General features: G+C 43.1%; 1 protein-coding gene across 1 annotated transcript; it reads right to left on the bottom strand.

The window, feature by feature from the left end:
• Window positions 1-18130: 18130 nt before the first annotated feature.
• LOC137285351 (uncharacterized) lies at window positions 18131-22287 on the bottom strand. The gene is made up of 3 exons (XM_067817729.1): window positions 22245-22287; window positions 19701-20117; window positions 18131-18446 (listed from the first exon to the last, which is right to left on the bottom strand). The coding sequence occupies exons 1-3, from the start codon at window positions 22285-22287 to the stop codon at window positions 18184-18186; spliced, it is 723 nt and encodes a 240-aa protein (XP_067673830.1). The 3' UTR covers window positions 18131-18183.
• Between the last annotated feature and the right edge of the window lie 220 nt (window positions 22288-22507).

The raw sequence follows: 22507 nt of genomic DNA, 5'->3' as shown, positions 1-22507 counted from the left end.
GAATATAGAAAGTTTTCTTACATCAGTTGCCCAGTATGTTTGTCCATTTTTATCATATAACAACATAATACCATAATACGTCTTGGGTAAACGATTTAAAGGCATACTCAACAGGCTATATTTAATAACTTTAGTGCTTGTAATCTGCCATAAATCGCTGCATTCATAGTGTTATCTTTAACGCTGAGAAATCCTTTGCATGCATGCAAATGAATGTTTTTCAAATTTCGTCAAATGTTTTAATTCCCGAAATTTCGACTCCATATGACAGAATTGGACTTACTTTTGGATCAAATATTTTATAGAATGGAGAGTAGTTAATATTGTCAAGTACGTTCACCAGTTTTAATGCTTTTTGTCCATGTAACGCTGCATTTTACATGCACCGTCTATGATAGGTCAGGTACACAATTAGCCGTGTCTTACACAAAGTTGCAAGTCAAATGTTTCTGAGAAATTATGATTAATACAGGCCACAACATGTTCATTCATGTTGCATATGAGTTTACTCATTTTACCAAAGTTACCATCGAAGCCAAATATTTTGTCGATGTACAGACTCAAAAGCTTTTGAAACATCTACAAATAATGCATAGAATAACCCCCTTTAGAGTTTAAATGCCTTTTTCAACAAAGCGCCTGGGTCATATAGCTTATACTATCATCAATATTAACGAAAGGACAATCAATCGATTTTTTTCAAATAATTCTTGTACGTTACTTGTCAAACTATTTTCTGTAAACTGTTATAATTTATCGTTATCCCAGATAAACTTGAACGACTCCCTTCTACATTTGCTAGATATGTTTTTATATTTCTTCTTCTCTATTTCAGTACTTGAAAGGCCGCAGGTCTGTAGTACCTTTGGTGTTTACAATACATTTTCTTAGTCTCACAGCGAAGTAGATGTACATTGCCAGATTATGTAATAGTGATGTGGTAGTATCTGTTAATAGTGAAATTGATATTCTTACACTTGGGTGCTTCAAAAAGTATGGTGTTAGGCAGTTTGTACGTAGAGTCGTATAAACAGGACATACTAGGAGGAAATGTAGTTCATCCTCAACACTATTCACATTACATAATTGACATAAGCTGTGTTCTCTTTGTATACCTGTATACTTGCCAGTTTCAATAAATAATTCATGGGAAGAGCAACGGAAACGAGAGAGCTATACGAAAACATTTTTACATTGAGTTTTGATAAATAGTCTTCAAAACGTATGTCCGATTACCATAGCATAATCAATTTGTGGATAGCAGTAGTGATTCCGACCAAGATTGAAAATACATATCTTTCATTCTGTATTTCATCATATCATAACATTTTTTTCGGAAACCTATGGCATGACATATGCAATACCCTTACCCAATACTTTATGGCTTTAATGGAAGAGTATATAAACAGAAGGAATCTACATAATTCTCCGTAGAGCGTCATATTACACGTGTTCGGTTTTACCCCAAGAGATTCTTTGCATGCATATATATGGAATATTTCAATACCGGCATATTGTTGTAGTCCCCATATTTCAGAGTCATATAGAAGTATTGGACGTATCTTCATATCGAATATTTTTAAAAATGTGGTAAAGGACATTTCACCCAAAGATCTCATATTTTCACAAACACTGATGAAGAGTTTCAAGGCTTGTTCTGACGCTTGTTTTGTGTATTTAGCTCAGGAAAGGCTATTTGAGAAATGCAGACCAAGGTCGTTATAAATGCTGATAGTTTGGAGTAGTTGCCCTTTATAAAATCATTTTTTCTAATTGAGAGAGTTTACCACCTTTCTTAAAGACGACGATTTTGTTTTTGTCTCTGCTTACACACAATTAATATTTGTCAGAAAATTTGTCTAATTCGTCTATTTGTTTCTGTAAACCGTTAACAGTACTACAGAATAATACAATATCATCGGCAAAGAGTAGCAGAAATAGTTGTATTATATCTGGGTGTAGATGGATCCGATTTGTACACGTGTCACATATTTGTACTGCTTGTTCATTAATGAAATACCTAAAAAGGAGATGGCTTAAAGTACAACCTTTTCTAACCCCTAACGCCCTGTTTATAGATTGGAACTAGAATGTCAACTGACCAAGATTAATGAAAAGTCCCTACGTCGAAAATAATGTTGAAAATAAGCGAAAGATATGGAAGTAGAAGATCAGATTAATGTTTGAAACATTCCTGGAGGATGTTGTCTATTCTTGGTGACCTAGTACACTTTAGGTGTTGTATACTTTTAAGATTTCATCTCTACTTATTGCATCATCCAGCATGTCGGAGGCTACACCTGATATAAGAGCAGACTATGTGTCGTTCAGATTGTGTCGTCTATATGCATCTGGGTTGTTATCAGAAGTATAGAATAATGACGGAAAGTAACTGAGCCATTCGGAGATTTCAGTGTTGCTATTTTGACTATTCCTAGGATTTAGTGTTTAGATTTACGTGAAATATCACTAACTATAACATCCAATGACTATGAATGGTAAACCTAAATCCATGGTTAATGGGAGGTGGGAGGTGGGAATAAATGTGCAGAAGCTAGAACACAGTCTATGACCTTTGTGCCATTTGTACCTATAAGTTGAAACCTAAGTTGAAATCTTTACCATTCATATGTATATTTAACATGATGCAATAATCTAAAAGGCATCTACCGAAATAATTGACGACTAAGTCTTTGTCACAGGAGAAACGGTCTAGATTTTAAAAATCCAATATGAAATCGCACATAGAATGATCTATACTTTCCGTACGATACATCATGTCATCATTAAGAGAGTCGGGCAGTGCAGCTGTCCGCTCATTAAAATCACCTCCACAAAGCAAGTGTACATCTGGTAGATCAGATATTACCCCTAACAGTTTCTCCTGGAAAAGTGAGATACCATTTTTACAATGTCCACTAAATTTCTCACACCAATAGGGCCCCTCTGGCTGTATGTATTCACAACTATATAAAAGATCTCTGTCAGTGTCAAACAGTCACTTCTCAAATAATATAAAAATTGCATTTTTGTGATCTCAGGAGTTTTGATGTATTTAGTTTGTGAATTTCTTACCATTACAGTTATACCTCTAGAGAGTCTCCCAGATGAGGTTATCATATCTTCATCTTTATTCAAACAGTAAAAATCTGTAAATACTAGCACATAATTTGAACGAATGATCATTACTCCAAGTCTCTGTTAAACCAATGATATCAAGTGAATTGATAAAGTTAACAAAGTCGATGTCCTGAAGTTTCTGCTTAAAACCTGAGATGTTCCACACTATGAAGTTTATGCTCTTACTACAGTTTTTCGCGTTGTTTGCAGTTGTATTCTCGTCCCCTTGAAGTGTCTTACAATCACACACCTAGATTGCGCCATAGATTGCACATTAGGTCGGCCCGTGACACACCCGTATCAGTAGTATAGGGAATGACAGTTCTGGACCACTTTCAAGAAATGTCTCTACAAAGCCTTATTTACTAAATAAGGCTTTGGTTGGGCCCTTAGCTCTTGCTACTATTACCCTTACTACAAAAAAGTTGGCGTGCCTACTTGCTACTATTACCGTGTGTTGGTAGGAGGTAACACTGTGCGGTAACACTCTTACAAACCCCCTACCCGGCCCATCCCTCAAGTAGTACAAGTTAGGTTCGTCGGCTTTCATATCCACTTTATCTATGTTGTAAGTTTTGACTGACCATATAGGATCGGTGGCCCGCTTACGGTTATCACCCTCGTGTTCCCCCGGCTGGTATAGATACCTCACTAGGGCCCTATCTGGTATCTGTTTCTCCTTCCCACGCAATGGAGCGGCCGACTCTGCAACTATTGATTTTAGTTTGATAGCGTCTGCCGGTTTCTTACCGGTGAGACGGGTGACTTCATGGTTGATTGCCGACACCACCTTGGGTAACCTAGTGACCCATTCAGTCGATCGTTTTCCAGGGGTGGCCATCTCCCTAGCATACTGATATCCGAACAAGCGCTCAGCCAAAGTCCTATTAAATCTCTCAACTATGGCTTGGCTGCGATGGGCTACGGCCGTGCCACGCCTGACCTTTGTATCGTGTTTGGCTAGCAGTTGTGACACGGCACCCATGAACTCCCGTCCGGGGTCAACTTGCAGCTCTGTTGGCCACGTCAGCGGGCTGCATTTGTATATGCGTTCGAATCCTCTGGCTACCTGGGCCGAATCTTTCGTGGTCAAGGGTTCGGCTTCCTTGTAACGACTGGCTACGTCCACTACGGTTAAGGCATACTTGTACCTCTTGTCGTGGGGTAGGAACAGTAGGTCTGCCTGGTGAACGCTATTAGGTATGTTAATACCGAACCTCCTTCTAGGCACGTAGCGTGGTGCCGGCAAATAGATCTGCCACAGGGCTTGTTTTTCAAGCCACGCTTTGGCTTCCTCCGGGGGTACTCGCGCAATTTTAGCTAGCTTATCTACTGCGCTAGCTCCTTTCCAGTACCCACGCGGGCTGTAGTAAATAGCCTCAAATTTTTTCATGTCCATACGCGTATGTGTTTATCCCATCAATAGCTATCCAACGTTTCGTGTCCATAGGCGACAGGGACGTCTTGTTTATAGTCAGTCCGTATATCTTATGTCCATCACTTCTAAGTGTGTTCATTTTATGCCTAAAGGTACGGGTCTTGAACAGGGCTTCCTTGAATCTGGCGTGTTTGATGTGTTGTTTCACCACATACTTCTTAACCCCCTTAGCCTTCCGGATCTCACTATTGTCGGCTTTCAGTATGGAGTACATCTTAGGTCTCAAACCTATGTACTCGGCTATGGGCGTGCCAGCACACTCGTCCTTCATCTTACCTAGGACCTTTTTATTTACCGTACTGTGTATGGTATGGGTCTTAGGGTAGTCACTGGTGTCGTATAAATCGAGGTGTTTTTTCATGTCCTCGTACACGTCCTCGGTTCGAATCTCCATCAGCAGGGAATCCGTGTCAGTGTACAGCACTTCACTTCCGTTTAAGCTGAAGGAGATGTATCTCTCCATGTTGTTGGGGATGCACGTTATATTACCATCGATTTTCGCGATGGCCTGCATGATCAAGTGTGAGTCGTACCCTCTCAAGTTGTGAAAGACAACGGGGATGTTTATTGTCTTAGGGTTGATTTTAAGCTTGAGGTTGCACGCGCTGTGAGCGGCGCCTCTATACTTACCAGTTATGTGGCAGTGATCTCTCACCGAATCACCGTTAAGTGGTGAGTCACACACGTGACAGTTAGTGCTACTAGCGTGAGCTAGCCTGTCGACTCGGGTCATACGCATGGGAGCGATTCTATACAATGCATTCCTAATAATTTTTTCTTCCTCCTGCAAACACTTTAGAAACCTTTCAGCCGCGTCAGGACCCCTATACACTACCGGAGCTTTCGTTTCCCCGTCACAACGGACGACAATGTATCCAAACGAACAGGCTTTATGCTCTTGTGTCTTGTGGGTGAAGCTACCACTGGGGGAATCCCCACCCACAACTAAGGCTTCGAAGTCGGCGTATATGATATAAGGCACAGACATTTGGTTCTTGTGGTTAGTGAATTTTAGGATTTTATTATCTTCCTTAGGCATGTCGACTCGTATGGCCGTCTGCCCCACACCTTGACAATCATCCCGGTGGGATTCTAATAAATCAGCTCGACTGAAACCATGTAGGCATCGTACACAAAAGTGTTTTTCCCCATCGTGTTTCGACTGGTCGTGCAACAACCGGCTGAGATGTTTTATCCACGTGTAGTGATACTTTTCACCTCGTTGGATCATGAATATATTAATAACTTGGCGATCCTTCACCGGGCTGACCCTGTGTACTATTGTTGTGTTACCTTCGTGCCCAAAGACATTTATAGCCAGATTATTCTGTTTTTCTACCTTAGTGATCTGGGATATGGGGGTGGGTTCATCTATACCATCCCAGTTGAGCCCATCGTCTTGGGGATAGCTAGAAAGCCTATCTGAATGAGTGTCAGCTGGAAATAGGGCTGACCTGATAGCTAACCTCAGGCAATCGTTTCCTCTATTCTTAACGTTTACTATGGCATGTTTGTTCCTATAGTAGGGAGGCAAGGCTAGGTATGACCCGCCTCTGAACGGCACGTAGTTAGCTATGTCTAGTAGACATTATCGATTTTATCTACAACCCACCCGGACCCCAAGTGTGTGTAGCGTTCTAGGTTTTCTCGTATCTGCTGAAAACTGGTATCAATTGATGCGTCAATGGTCTCTGTATGTGTGACGACCTCTTGTTTACCTCGGAAGTAAGGCTGAACATATTCAGTGGTACTCCCAACCTGCTTATCAAGCGACATTTTCACTGTGATCTGAAACTTGATACTTCCTAGGTTATTTAGTTCCTGGTTGACCTTATCAGCTATCAGAGGCTTGATATCTGTAATGTCTATGTTTCTATCAACGTGCATGCGCCAACCTCTCAAATAGTTGCCTACAGCGCGCTCAGTGCGCACGAACTGTAGGTCAATAGCTCTATTCTGTCGTAATAATTCTACAACCTGTGGTTCTCATACGGGAATACCCGCCTAAACCCAAATCGTGTGCCTCGGCTTTCAGTTGTTTTACAGTGGGAGGTTTTGCTACAGGGGCATGTGATAACAATGCGGTTAACCCGGCTCTCCCCAGGTTTGAATAACCCGTGTATCCAAGCTGTTTTGCTTGAGCTTTTAATTGTGTTACCGTAGGAGGGGCTTCTAAACCTAGTAATCTCAACAATGCTGACTTCCGCATTCGAGAATACCCGATCACACCTCTCTGTTTTGCGACCCGCTTCAGCTCGCGTACAGTAGCCATAGTGTTTACACCTAAGAGAACCAATGTCTAATTGGTTCACAGTAAAGGGAGGTAACCCTTTCACGCACTGTAATTGGAGTCTATCTTGAGCAGTCGCCTACGTTCTTTTATGTAGCCTTTTTTATTCTCGTAGATGAGTTGATGTCTGACTACGTTCGCTCCGTGAGCTTTACATAGACAGTAGTGCCCTTTAACCCCGATACCACACACATAACACGTGTAGTTAGGACTTCCCATATGGAAACAACAGAACCCCTGATTCCTGCATTTCCTACCACAGGCCTCGGTCTTCCCCATAAGTATGTATTCACATCGGTATGGAGCGGGTCTCATGTTTACTTATATAGGTATTTTAATTTAATTGCTTCGCAACCAACGCAGTAGCTGCTATACCCAACACTATGAAGACCAGTTCACGATTCATTTGTCCCTTGGATGGTGTGTAGTACTGAGCGAGTGTGGGTTTATTGAGCGGTTCCAATTGTTTACCAGTTAGTAGGTAGTATTCTTTCATTGCTTCATCGACATCGTTGAATGTTTGAACGGCATGGTTTTCACGCTGGAGTTGTTCGTTAATAAAATCGATCCTCTGGAGACGTTTTTTAGCGTACTCGGCCTGTGCCCTTTGTAATTTCTCAGTAGCGAGATCGTGCCGCTTCCTTTCTTCCTGTATTTCAGCCACGTGATCATCTCGTAGTTTCGAGAAGAGGAAATTACTCCCGGAAAATGCCAGGGCATTCACTACCGCCCCACCGACCATCATAGCTATCGTGGCCATCCCTATACTTATTTCATTATATTTTCAGGTATTATTCCTTGTTTTACTAGGATGTCTTTTGTAGCCATCGCCATACCAAGGTTCATTATGAGCATACCCATATCCTGCAGGGTGAAATCTAAGCTTGATAGTTGGTTGTTTAAGTACCATTTTAGTCAACCGAACGTACCCTACGGCTAGACTGGCGACCACTGTGGCGTGGTATGTGTCGTTGACGAACGTTTTCCCCTCAGACATTATGTATATGATATAAAATATTAAAATTATAACATGATATGCGGGTCTACCGTGGGGGTGGGGGGCTCACTGTTGGATGGTGGCTCACTGTGGGAGGGTACCCCCACATATAACCACGAGATAGCCAAGGCAGCAGTTACGCCTACAGCCAACAACAGTCGGGTTGGGTTGGTCACTTTATGTTGGTTACACCACCGTTTTTTACCGGCAGCTACTCTCTTAGGATTCTTCTGCCTGGTTACTGTTGGGGGTACCCCCACTGGGGTCACTTCCCTCACTGGTTCCTGTGAAGGGGTCTCCTCCACTGTTGGGGGTACCACCACTGGGGTTTCCCTCACCTCAGGAGGGGTCTCCCTCAGTACCTCCACTGGTTCCTGTGCAGCATCCATCTATACTATTATTATTATTCTTTCTCTCAAATTGACAATGTTTTGCCGTGATAATCGCCGCCGTCACTGGAGCCAACAACATACCATATTTGTGGTACAGCTCGCAGCTGATAGAGCTCACGGCGTGTTCGATAAAAGGGTCTTTATCTAGGTCCTCCCACAGGTAAAGTCGGCGCTCTGGTGGAATGGGAAGGAAGTATGACACAATACCGGTGTATATCTGGGTCATAGCCGATCCTATTGTCTTTGTCATTTCTGCTCCGAGCCGGGACTCGTATCTAGCGTACAGCTTATCGATTTCTTCGGCAGACATTTTGTGAATTTTATCCGGAGTGTAGTCTCCAAAGTAATGTTTGGCTTTGCCGCCAACAGCCAACGCCACCAGTTTCTCTCGCTTATCATCAGTGGGGCCTGCCGTACCCCCAGGTACCAACTGTTCGAGCAATTCCTCACACTCCATCTTATAATATAACAAGTAAGATTTAGTTTTAACTATATAATACCCGATGCAGACAAAACACAGAGAAATGAAGGTTAAGTTGCACACGACAAACACTTCGAATATCATAGCTATATGCTCAGCTTTGCTTAGCTTTAGCTTAGCTTTGCTTAGCTTTGCTTAGCTTTGCTTAGCTTTAGCATACTATATATGCTACTGGTTGGTCGGTCTTTAGCACGAGCTTAGCGTGTTTAGTTTCAGCGAGCTGTTTCTTCACCCGTTCCCGTTCTAATTTACTCATCACATCGTTCTCTCTCAAACACTCCTCGAACGAATCCCTGTCCTTGCAGTGAAACAAGGCCACCCATCGCGTCTGCTCCCTGAGGTCTTTCAACACCGAGTTGAACTTCTGCGTTAGCACCCAGACGCTGTGATTTGCATGCCGGCCGGAGAAGGCCAGGTACGATAGCATGTCTCTCTTTTTTGTTATCTCACGATTAGCGCTGCAGTCGTCCAGTATGAACAGCGTCGGTTCCCCTTTAAATTTCTCGTGAAGAGCTTTCAACCAGTCCTGCAGGCGTGTTCCAGGGTCGATTTTGTGTACGTCTGGGTCCGTCATCACCCAAGGTCGCGCGTACGTTTTATTCATGCTCAGAGTAGGGCACATGATAACGATGTTATCGAACACATCCTTGTAGTAACCCTCCAACATATCCAACACGAAAACGGTCTTCCCACAGCCAGTCTGCCCGCACACTATGGCGCAGTGTGGGTCAGTGGGTAGTTGTGGGTACCCCAGGGGGGTGTGGGGGTCTCCCCCACTAGTAGATGGCTTGCACGAATCTCCCATTGTCTATATTAAGTTGCGCGTCCATAATAACGTACAGATATAATTTCAACTTACCAGCGGTTTGAGCCTTCTTAGTAATCTGGATGGTTATCCCTTTGCTGCCGTTATCTATACGACGCCCGCTACCGTGCAGTTTATCATCATCCGTGGATCGCATGTCCAACCATAGGGCGTACTTGGTGGTCAGGTATTCACCAATCTGCACGGAGCCGAGGTCCAGGTCCTTTGTTATGTAATCCCCCACTGGTAGCTTTTTTATCTCATCCCACTGCTGGTGTGGTCTCATACCATGACTGAACAGCTGGTTGGGCACGCCCTCGATGGTCACTTCCACCTTTTCAATCTCGGGGTTGAAAAACTTCTCGTTGTCCCTCCGGAATGGATCGTAATACTCCACGGGGACGACCAGGATACCTTTCATCGATCGCGCCGGCACGTTCAGGTTGATATTCCACACAGTGTCGCTCTTATCTCGTACGACTGATCTATGCCTCAGTACGCGATCGTACAGTATAGCCATCTTCCCAGAGTACTGACTTCGAACCTGCCGGGCTAGTGACCATGTCGAACTCCAGAGAGATGTTGTCTATGGCATAACTGGCCTCATCACCGTTCGGCGTACGCACTACTTTGAGAGCTCGTATTCGAGCCTATCACCCAGCGCGGCCTGGTAAAACGGCGCGTGTCCCGTGAGCAACTCGAAGTCGAGCGGCACGCAGAATCGATTCCCGTATGCTCGAGCGATGGCCTTTTCACCGTCCGATAGCTTGTCTTGCTGTTCTTGCGTGAAGACGTACCCTATGCGCGCCCGGGTTGATTTGCTGATACCCTGGTACACATCATTGACTCGTTCTCTCTCGCTTTTCCAGAGATCCCTGTAGCAGTGAAACACGTCGCTGTCGTCGATGCTCAGCACCTCGTTACCACTGATCTTGACGGTCGTTTTCTTGATGATGGCTCGCCCCACGTTCCGCACTAGCTCGCGTTTGTCGTTGTCGGAGGTCAACGTGATATTGAACGCCAGTCGAACAGTGCCTGGTACAATGAGGTCATTCTCACCAAGGTTTGGAAATCTAACCAGCAGAGTTTGATTCTGGTCTATCTTGCTGGGATTATTGGTGATGGTCACCAACTGACGCACGGCTCTGGCTCCTAATGGCTCTCTCAATCTTCTGAAAGGATCTAATTTTCTGCCGTACATTATTATATATAAACGAAATATATTTTTAATACTAAATAATGGATGAAGACATACCTATGAGGGAGATGTGGGACGATAGTGCCCAGGCATTCAATGATGACCAGGAGACCTCATTCAGTACTAGCCTACAGCCGGCTGTCGAGCAGGAGACCTCATTCTCACCAAGGACCAAACTCGTGAAGGACGCCGTCGACAGATTTTATGATGGTTTAAAAAAAGATAAAAATTATGTAGAGCCGTTGGGGCGAGACTATACCAAGTTTTTTGTTGATAACGAGGGCACGCTGCGTTTGAAGGATTACCAGGGGATCGATCTCTTTCATCAAAAAACGAGAAAACCGCTTGCTTTATCAAGATTGGTCGGTAAAACTAATACTGAATTTGTCCAAGATGAACTAGGTTTCACAAATTACGGTGGCGCGCGACGTAAGATTCCCCCGAAGGCCCGTCAAGATCTGGAAGGCATCAGGGACGCCACATCGGTTCAAAACATGACTTATGATATTGAAAAGGTGTTGGACGACTACAAGAACAAGCCCTTCCCGGGCCTCGAAATTACCTTTCGGGAACTGAAGGGGTTGGACCTGTTGATGCAAACCATTCGTGGTCAGCTCTGGAAAAGCACGGCCAAAATGAGTGAGATAGACGACCGCATCACCTATGAAAAGAAAAAACTCGGTGAAACTGAGGACGAGTCTATGAAAGCCACCATCGAGGAACGAATACGTAATTTGGAAGATGAAAGGCAGACCTGGTTGGAGACAGCGTCCGGCTACAAAGAAAAGCTTCGATCCCAGACCAACCGTGTGCGGGAAACCATCAATCAAGTCCTCTACCGAGACACCACGTTAGCAGACAGGATTCGGATATTGTTCCGGGAGCAAGGGATCACCATCGCCAGCATTCTGACTGCATTGGGTTTCATCATATCAACCCTGGTGGTGTCACTGACAGGGGGTACCCCTGTGGGGCCTGCCGGCGGCGGAACCCCAAGTGGCGGTGGTGTTAAAGACTGGATAAAAAAACTCGGGGAAGGCTTAGCTAAACTGGCTGGTAAAGCCGCCGAAGCCCTTCCCGGCATCCTGGGTAGCATCGTCTCGTGGTTGTTGAGCGCTCTGTCTAAAACTGCCATGTGGCTCAGTCAAAACCTGTGGGCAGCCATCGTCGCCGTGGCGGGTCTGGTGTACGTAGCGGCTAAAAAATCTTTAACCAAATAAGTCCCAAAGCTACCCCACCAACCACCAGGGCAGTTTTACTATCAATATGCTGCTGATAGGGGGGTACCCCCACATGAATAGACTCCGGGGGTGGCGCCACTATACCCGTTTCACGTGGTGGGATGTGTGGGATATAGGTGGTGTTAATATCGGGGTTGATACCCAACTTTTGATCCTTCGTGGCTATGACTATTTTGTTGTTATAACCTACCACTTTTTTTACTCTCAGTTGCATATCACTCGGAGCCATGTAAAACCCCACGCCGAACACGTAATTGACTTTCGATCTGGCGTATTCTAACACGTTTTGGTAGCGTTCGATGGCCCGCGGGAGATCAACTGGAGAATTGATAGCATCCTCAACGTTGGAAACGAACTGTTTCTGAGCGTCGTAAGCAGTTCCCTTACCGAGGATGTTGGAACGCGTCATCGACTGCGCACCCAACAGCGCCCACACGTACGTTCGAATCGAGTCGTTCAAGCGTATTGTACCAGCACGAGTGAATTCTTTCGATGTTTTTGAGATCATTTTAGTCCAGGCTGTGGCTGCATCAGGATTGGTTTGTTTTATACAGCTGACATGGATCTGTTCATTCGTTGTGGGGCCTGTAAATGTATGACGGTGTGGGTTGTATGAACCATCTTTAGAACCGGACTGATATGTTCCGGACCTGTAGAAGTACACGAGAACTATACAGAGACCATGGTTCACACCAGGAAGGCGAAAGTCTTTATTCGTTGGAATCTCAAACTCCCCACAAACACGTTCATAAGCGCGTTTATCATAGGGGTTATTCGTCATACTCCACGCTTTATCTTGGGGAAGAGGAGCACTTATTTCCTTCAATATTCGTCTCGTTTGATAATAAATATGAAACAAAATGACTGCCTTACTCAGTTCGTCTATACCGTAGTCTAGTGTCACACCCGACCCTGTCGTCGCACACCACACAGCAAAGTTGAGTTGGTTCTGCCAAAACTACATTGGGTTTTGATTCCAGTTTACCACCGCCTGCGCGTTATTAACGGACACGACATAGTTTTCAAAGATATTAATAAAGGTTGTTTTAAACCCCGTACTACCTACCACCACGATTTTCAAGTGTGCTAAGTCCATATTATAATATATAATTTATATATTATAATATGTACATAACACTTCCAGGAATAACGAGCGGTGAGGCCGTTCAGTTGACGCACGCGATCGATAACATGTCAGGCCAACTCGAAGTCGCACTCTGCGATATCACCTACCTACCGCAATGGACTAACATCAACGTCAGCAACAATAAGCTGTTCGTCAGTGGAACTCGCAGCCAGATAACTGACGGCTACTACAGCGTGTGCTCTCTAAACGACGAGGTCTTCAAACCCCTGGGAGCCGAACTCAAGATGAACGACTCAAACGGTACAGTGGTGTTAATCAACAACGGAAGAACCTCATTGAGACTCGGCCGACCATTAGCGAGGATACTCGGTATGTCTCCTGACGAGATAAAACCAACAACAACCGTCACAGGCACGAAGTTACCCGATCTAGTACCGTACCGAGAGCTGTACATTCATCTCGGTCAGGTTAGCACAATGTACAACATTCAAGGAGGTCACCCTTCCACTATACTGAGAGCAGTGCCGGTGAAAACTGAGAAATTCAACGACGGTAGAACCGAGTCGTTTTCACCACGGCAGTATAAGAGATTAACCCAGGGCAACATACCTGAGCTGACAATATCGGTGTTAGATATAAATCATAATCCTGTAAATATAGGATACCTCAGCTTAACGCTTCATGTAAAATGACCAGCGCACAAGGGCCCGGAGTTAAAAAATGCGTCAATATCGGGATCTCCGACCTCGGAGACACGCGCGGTTTCAACGCTCCCGGAGTAGATGGTACATCGTACGCCTTTCAACTGAAAAACAACATTTACAAACGCGTTGAAGTCCCCTCCGGTGGAGCCCTAAGTGATATAATAGATACCACAAGAGCAAATGCCAACATACACTTCATGGGTATGAAGTTCACCCCTGAACTATTATCAAAAAACCAGTTGGAAATTATATCGTAATAGTATAATAATGACCAGTCATCATCCCAACACTACGCTTAACGACCTAGGAGATACGGAGGGATTCGATCAGCCTGGTGAGGAAGACACCTTATATATCCTGCACTTCAAAGACAACGTGTACAGACGGGTGTCGTTATCAGATTTTAAAGAGCCCAAATGGCTGATCACCTTATATCACATTAGGCGCAGATTTGTGGGTCTCTAAGATTAGGAACAACGGTATCTGGGTCGGGGATTTCATTCCGGAGAGTGAATTAGCACCCACGATAACTACTGGTACCGAAAAAAGTAGGTTAAGGTCTAACGCAAGAAAAAATAAATTAACATTTATCAATAATACTTATGGAGATATTGTTTATAACATATTCCCCCCTTTCACACTCATCATAGAAGTCTTTTTGTTAAACAATAAAAACACCTCAAGAGTACACCAATTTTTACCCGGGGTGTTTATACACTGGTATGACGAACACATAAACAAATATTGTCGTATTGTTATACAACAGGAAACCCCCACGGGTCCTATAAACAGCTTAATAAGCCTCAGTGGGGTTTTTATTACAACAGGAAATATTAACTTCTCACCTATTACCCTGAATACTAGTCTAGAACTTGTAGACTTCAAATTCATTGATAGACTATTAACTGAACCCCAATTAAAATATCTTTCATAATATATATCATAGTATGGGTCTGTACCCAGTCGTAGAGGAAGTAGCTAAGACGCTGGAAACCGTAGATGGGTTCCGCTTGAGGCAGTTATGTGATGTGAAACGCCAACTAGAACAAGACCGTGACACGCGGAAAGCACTATGTAAGAAGTACAATAGAGCTTTCAATATCGTGGACGGGGCTGACACTACCCTTATGGCAACCAGCATGGGACTAGGGGCTGCAGGTGTTGGGTTGTTAACCACCATCGTGGCTGCACCTATAGTGCTAGGTTTTGAAATAACAGCTGGGATAGCAGGGTGTTAGGGTTGGCGCTTAAGTTGGTATCACGCAGACTGCATCGTAAGGCATTGAAACACGACGAGATCAGGGTTCTGGCCGAAGCAAAGCTCAACACAGTAAGTGGGCGTATTTCCACGGCACTCTCTGATAGTAAGATCTCAGAAGAGGAGTTTCGTTCAATCCTCTCTGAACTCACAAAATATAACGGAATGAAACAAGATATTCGGTCCAAGTCTCGTAAGTCTGCTATCAGCGAGGACGAGAAAAAAAGTACATAGAACAGGGGATACAAAAAGCCCAACAAGCCTTTATTATGAACACCAAAGAGATCATAGGCGGTTCACGTTAAACTGTTTCATCGAGGTAAACGTGACATAGGCCGGGTAAGAGAATCGTACCGTACGGCACAGTGTTACCTCCTACCAACACACGGTAATAGTAGCAAGTAGGCACGCCAACTTTTTTGCAGTAGGGGTAATAGTAGCAAGAGCTAAGGTCCCAACCAAAGCCTTATTTAGTAAATAAGGCTTTGTAGAGACTTTTCTTGAAAGTGGTCCAGAACTGTCATTCCCTATACTACTGTATCGGACCGGCCCCGGTTCCCAGGGCGGGAGGTAGATCTTGGTGGTCGCGACGTACGTTGATAAGGGTTTTGTCCTCGATCCTCGGTTGGGTCGACAATACGCGAGTTATCTATTTTCACAGTTTTGGCACAACCTGGTTCCCACTGAAGTAGAATCTGGTTTCCGAGTGCTCGGTTCGAAGCCTGCAGATCTCAGTTCTCTGGGATTTCCTCAGATCGTTTGCAATTCCATAGCCTCGCCCCTTTAGGACAGTTCTCAGTTTGGTGAAGTACCATTTGTCTTCCCTGACATTGACAGGCTTTGTCTTCTTGGGGTCGAAAAACGTTAACCTATGGGCTCGTTCTACATCTCATCTCAAGGGACTAGACAGGGTAGGTTCTTTGTCTCCCGTGCACTTTTGATTACATCCTGTACTTCATATTCACTGTCTGTGTAGGTTTTGTTCCTGCTGTCGGATATACCATATAGTATCATATTGTATCTACGACTTTGTCTCTCTTGATCCTCTAGTCTATCCTCGATCTTCGTCACATGGTGTTCTATTATATCTGTCTTTTCATTGATAGAATCGATATCCAGCCGCAATACTTTCTTCTCCTGCTTGTTTATCAAAACGTCATTCCACATGTCCGATATCTCTATCTTACTCACTTAACACCACCATCTCTGCTTTTGTATTTTCATTCTCTTTAATCTTTTATCTGCTGTGTATTGTAAAATCGTCAATCTGGCTTCATGCACAATACTATTATATATACAGTTACCTCACAGCTAAAACAGTACACACACACACACACACACACACACACACACAAACACACACAATGTTTATCTGTAAGGAAGCACTGACCTGACAATAATTTCTCTCTCTCTCTCTCTCTCTCTCTCTCTGTGTGTGTGTGTGTGTGTGTGTGTGTGTGTTTGTGTGTGTGTATAGTTACATCGAGGATGACTTACTCCACTTACTAGGGGTACCATCTGCAAGTCTTCTGCATATGAAATGACGAGGATCAAGCATGAAATTAATGTAAAGCAAGTGCAAATATCGTAATGTGAGAACAGCTGTGTTTTGGTGTAAATGTTGTTTGAGAATACATAACTTTATCAGTTATTGACAATATATTTTTCAACGTTAAGAGTTTGTTTTACAATACATCAGTTCATAGTAAACAGTACCTGTTTGCAAAATTTAGTTTAGAACAGATGACTGAAGAATTTACATTTACACTTGTGAGTCTAAACTTTTGCTGGGTAGTATATGTTGCAATGTCGCCAGCGTCATTTGTACCCCTGTCCAGACAGGGAAAATGCAACTCTGACCTATTTCTTTCCCGAAAGACTCTGTCTCATTTAATTCCGGGCCCGTCAGTACCGATAAGGATATATGTTGCCAACTCTAGCGAGTGCTTAAACAGATTTTCCTCAGTACATAAAAAGTCCAAACAATGAAACGCTGTGAAATTAGATTTGGTGTTCGTGAAGGAGCTGATAAAACGTCGTCCTTGTCGGTTCGGGACTGAAACATTGTCATAGTTACTCCTCTGCATGGAATCAAAATAACTCGTTGAAGAATCAGGACAAGAGCAAATTGTTTATAACAATTAAAACAGATGCATGAGGAAAGTAACAATCTGAAGTAATAAGTTCTAGCATAGTTTCGTTGTGGCAACAATAATAATCTGTTTGCTTTTAAGTCATTCCATATAATATGGCAACTTTATCCACGAAGGGCCCTTCACTAGACAACACGACGCTAGTGACAGTGATGCTCCAACCCTTTACATTAAGATGGCACACAGATGAATACCTGCTATATCCGGTAGTCGAAAGAATAGAGAACGAACATGCTCACTATTTTATTCACTTCAAAGAAACAATTTTAATAAGTCCTATGGTTTGAAATGTGAATTAAAATGTGAATACCTTTATTACTGGTAATAAATAGAGAAATCTTCTTAGAAATTATAATATGTTATTATCCTCAAATCTGGATTCACATATGTCGTAGGTATTGGTTGGTGTCCAATTTGTGTATTTGCTATTTGCCGTCCATACTGTGGATATGGCAACATCAACACCAGGCAATACATGAAGTCTTTCATTGGATATATTAGTACATTTGGTCAGTGGACATGCAGGGTATGTTTGAAGAACTATCAGCTGTGTAAACACTCACACAAGCAACATAAGTTGACGAAAGATCTGGGTTAGGGTAGACTTTACGAAATAAAGGAGAAACGTCTTATGAAATTAGGGGATCAATAATGACCATGACTGATCGAATCCCCACTCTGTATGCATTAGCAAATACACAGTTTGATGTCACGTTGGGTCACTGTGGTGACTTGAAGACATACACTATCACTTCTCTCTGCCGGTTGTAATCTGTTTCACATTCTTTCGCCATTCTCAATCAGACGAAAAACTAATTCCAACATTGTGGGATACCCTCATGAAGTTGGAGATGCAAAATATGAAATCTGAACATAAATAATACATTTGCACACACTAATTCTACAAATGCGTAAGAAAGTGAATAACTCCAATGCCACTGACGGATTAGAGTGGATGAGAGACTGCATGCAATATGAATCGGGCTAGCTTGACGACATATTTCCAGTCAGTGGAGATCTCAACCAGCGACAATCCACGACTGCCAGTTGGCCTTGACCTTGAAGTCACCATCCCCCGGCAAAGCAGCAAAGAGCTCACAGGTTCTGTCTTGCTTGTTGTAGTTGATGCTTTGACATCCTTGGATTTCGTGGCATGCTTCAATGCAGCGGATGATGTCGGCAGCAGCAAAGGAGTGGAACACGTCCAGGTCGTCGATCATGCCTTCCAGAGGTTGCACTGTGCGCTGGTACAAGTGGCGCACACTGTTTGAGACCTCAGTTTCTGAAAACGAGACAACATTTGAGATTAGTAAATGTGGCACCAGTATGTACTGTACAGTGCTACGCGTCTACTGAAGACAAAGCATTGGATTTATTCAAATACTGATAGCCGTCTCATTTGTATTACGGATATAACTCGCACGTATTTGGGTATAGTGTTCACCCCAGTCTAGTAAGGACTAAGGCTCAGGCTGCTCTAAAACCCTCACGGCTATCTATACTGGTGGAGACGTTTAAGTCTTCCAAACTGTAGCTTACCTCATCAGTTTTATTTATGGAAGAAGTCTGTATATGAATCTGGAGGTACGACATGGGCATAGCATAGTTTATTTAGATTTGGATTTGGTTTTGCTTGCATTTCACAGGATTTTGGAGACAATGATGGTTCCATATCTCTTTATAAGCAGAGACTGACTTCGTAAGTGTTGACACTTATCTCAGTATAGATATTGCCCAATATTTAAGAAATTGCTTGACAAGATTTTGATGTGGTGAGGGTGTTTTACGCCGCACTCAGCAGTATTCCAGTTGTATGACGGCGGTCTGTAAATAATCGAGTCTGGACCAGACAATCAACTGGTCAACAACATGAGTATCGATCTGCGCAACTGGGAACCTATGACATGTGTCAACTAAGTCAGCAAGCCTGACCACTCGATCCCGTTAGTCGCTTCTTGCAACAAGCATAGTCACCTTTTACAGCAAGCATGGGTTGTAGGCCTATTCTACCCCGGACCTTCACGGCTCATGATGTGGTAATTTTAAACTATGGTCTGAGACCGGTAGATATAACAATGTCCCTTATGAATCAAATATTGTTTTTCCCTAGTGCAAAAACCCCCAAACAAACAAAAAGAACCAACATATCAATGGAGGATAAAATACATGTTGTCTTTTATTGTAATGCCTACCTAGATATAGGAAATATATATGTTTATAGATACTTGAAACACCCTCTATCATAACACAATTTTGTCAACATAACGTACTCAACAAACATAAATGTTATAAATACTTTATGCCTATTTCTGTGTAATGTTGGGAAAATACACCCCCACCCCACCCCAAATCTGATGTTTTTGCTCTGAAACGTATTTAATTTCATGCAAAATGAATACTAGTATCTATGAATGTGTTTTGGGTCAGGGGATTATTACTGCAGAAAAAGTCTGCCTGCTGGGGCCCACATGGAAACCAAGTCCTTCTTTAGGGTTAGATTATGTGATGACATTTTAAGATCTATGAAATGACAAACCTATGATCCAGTTAGCAACGCCTGCGAGCCGCAGCAAGTTGACTTTGTAGGACTTGGTTGATGTAGTTGAGAGAATTTCTTGCATCCCCACATCATGGCCGCGACCAATCTTTACCGTCAGTCCCGCCCATGTTATCCAAAAGGGCTTAAAGGCAGTGCAGTCGAGATATACCGACCTGGCACCATATGTCTCTACACACTGGATGCATGCCTTCATTATAATTCCATTATTGGAATCAATCCCAATGCCAATAGCTGCTTCTTCCCCGCCCTCTTTCTCACGGAGCACAACATAGAGGTCACTACAGCCCTTCACCTGCAGCAGCAGCGACTCCTTCTGGCTGAGATCTATGTTTGTCGTCTCACCCGTAAGTTTGGTTTGTATGAAGGCTTTTCCTATTGTTTCTTTCAAAATACCTGGAGGTTAAAACATGAATACCTTTCAGTGATACAGCAGACAGTGATAATACTCTAGATACATATAGTTTCATACTCAGCTTGGTCCTTAGACAGTGACCTATATATGATGTAGTTTAGAACAGTGAGTGAGTTAGCTGATGTTTAATGCCACATGTCTCAGTCATATCGAGACAAAGACAATGTATATGAAAACATTTTGAAGAGTAAAATTTGTTGACGATGGATTGTACAAATGTTAGAGTGAGTTATTGAGGTTAGTTTAATGCCACCTTCAGCAATATTCCAACTGTATGGTGGTGGTCTGTAAATAATCGAGTCTGGACCAGACAATCCAGTGATCAACTGCATGACCACCAATCTGCGCAAACAGGAACCGAAGACATGTGTCAACCACATCAGCAAGCCTGACCACCCGATCCCGTTAGTCGCCTCTTTCGACTAGCAAAGGTTTCTGAAGGTCAATTCTAACCCGGACCTTCACGGGCCTACAATTACTAGAATGTAACAGATATGAATCTAAAACTAGCATGCAAAACTAAAACATTTCAACCAAAGGAGAAAATACAATAACAAACGCGACCCAAAGATCGCCAACACGAAATACTGGATCAGCATACCAGGGACCTAGCTGGATTTACACCATCCCCTCAGACGTTAGCTATCGTAGACAAGTGTAACCATAAGTTAAAATGAAACAGGTAAAACAATAGTAAGTTTTGAAAGTTTTGGGAAAGTAACGGACGTAGTGAAGAAGATATATGTTGATCTTTATGTCTGATCTTTATGTGTTGACCACCTGCTAGAGTATAAAAAAGGACCAGTGCTATAGGGTCTTTGAATGACATTTAGAAGTGATAGAAGTGATAAAAAAACTCGTGCCTTTATGTGTGTGACTCTTCACAATAAAGAAGTTGTCGTCCATAAAAAACTCGTATCTTTAAGTGCTATAGGGTGTGTAAGTGTGACTGTCCTGTTACAATCTTTGCTTATGGAGACAGTAAGAGGAGTGATTGAGTGAGTTGGGTGTTATGATGGCGGGGGAAACCAAAAACGGGCACGCACTGTATGTAGCTAGATGAGGAGCTGAAACTTGTACCTATGTGGGAAACGAGCAAATGTTTTAACCGCCGAGCTACCCCATCGATCAAGAGACTAAATAAATACAATGAAACTACCAACACATTTGGATCGATTCTAGCATTTTGTTTGTCAGAAAATGATCCCAAGTAGATGTCTGCAAGGACAGAGATGGAAACCAATATTATTCCCATCCTCATTAAGATATTCACAATTTATATCTCCACCATTGCCAAAACGTTTATCATCTTCATCTTTTAGCGGGCAAAACGCACTCGCCAACTCAAAGTCGCCGATAGACAAAGGCACAATCACGTTCGTGTTTTAATTTTAATCTTATATTAAAACAAAGAACCAAGTAAAGTTTATGTAAAATTCCAAAGCAATATTTATTTTAATCTTTCAAAATGTTTGACGTGCAAATATTCTCCTCTCTCTAGAGTACCTCCTGTCTTTCTTAATGAGAAACCGCCATATAGCTGGAATATTGCAGAGTGTGGCGTTACAAACCAGACCATACTTAATGGGACATCCGTGAAGATCCGAGTAAGAATTAGTCTTCAGCAGCCCAGGCTTGCCGTAAGAGGCCACTAACGGGATGGAGTGGTCAGCTGATCATGATATTATGTCATAGTACCCCAGTTGCGGAGATCGATGTTCATGTTGTTGATCACTGGATTGTCTGGTTCCATGTCTGTGACACCTTTGAGACAACCTTTGTAACCAACCTTTGGTGGACATCGTCTACCCCTAGACCTTGGCCTCTGAGCACATGACAAACTACTTTCAATACCCCATCACTGATACTGTTTCCAGTCTGATGAAAACATAATTTTGTTTCCTCTTTGAACTAAAGGATGTTGGAAACTGATGTATCTGTCTGTAGCTACATACAATTAAATTGCAGATGACCTATATAACGCATTTGACAAACACATATCCTCATTTTAGCATAAAACAGCAAAGGGGGAAAGTAGAATGTTCTAAACAGTGCTGGACACCGAAAAGCATTAATTGACAACAGCACTAAAGTGGATCTATACTAACCTGACGTCACCACCAGTCGCCACAAGAAGGCCGTCCGGCTCATCTTGGAACCGAACCTTTCATCAGAATGACGGAAACCGGAATCACAGGTGTTGATACCTGTGCTCTCACTGAGCCACAGAAAGTTGAATTGATCTACGTTCTTACGTTTTTACCTCCACCAACCAACGTGAGGAATATTAAATGCCTGGTGTCGTCACCTGAGCGTGTCAACACCACTGCGACCCTATCGCTGCTCTGTTTTGTTTTTTATCCTTTTAGAT

This window comes from Haliotis asinina, chromosome 1 (assembly GCF_037392515.1).
Source record: "Haliotis asinina isolate JCU_RB_2024 chromosome 1, JCU_Hal_asi_v2, whole genome shotgun sequence".
Taxonomy (NCBI): domain Eukaryota; kingdom Metazoa; phylum Mollusca; class Gastropoda; order Lepetellida; family Haliotidae; genus Haliotis; species Haliotis asinina.
The sequence above is the reverse complement of the archived record's forward strand: the minus strand, read 5'-3'. Positions and strand labels throughout refer to the sequence as shown.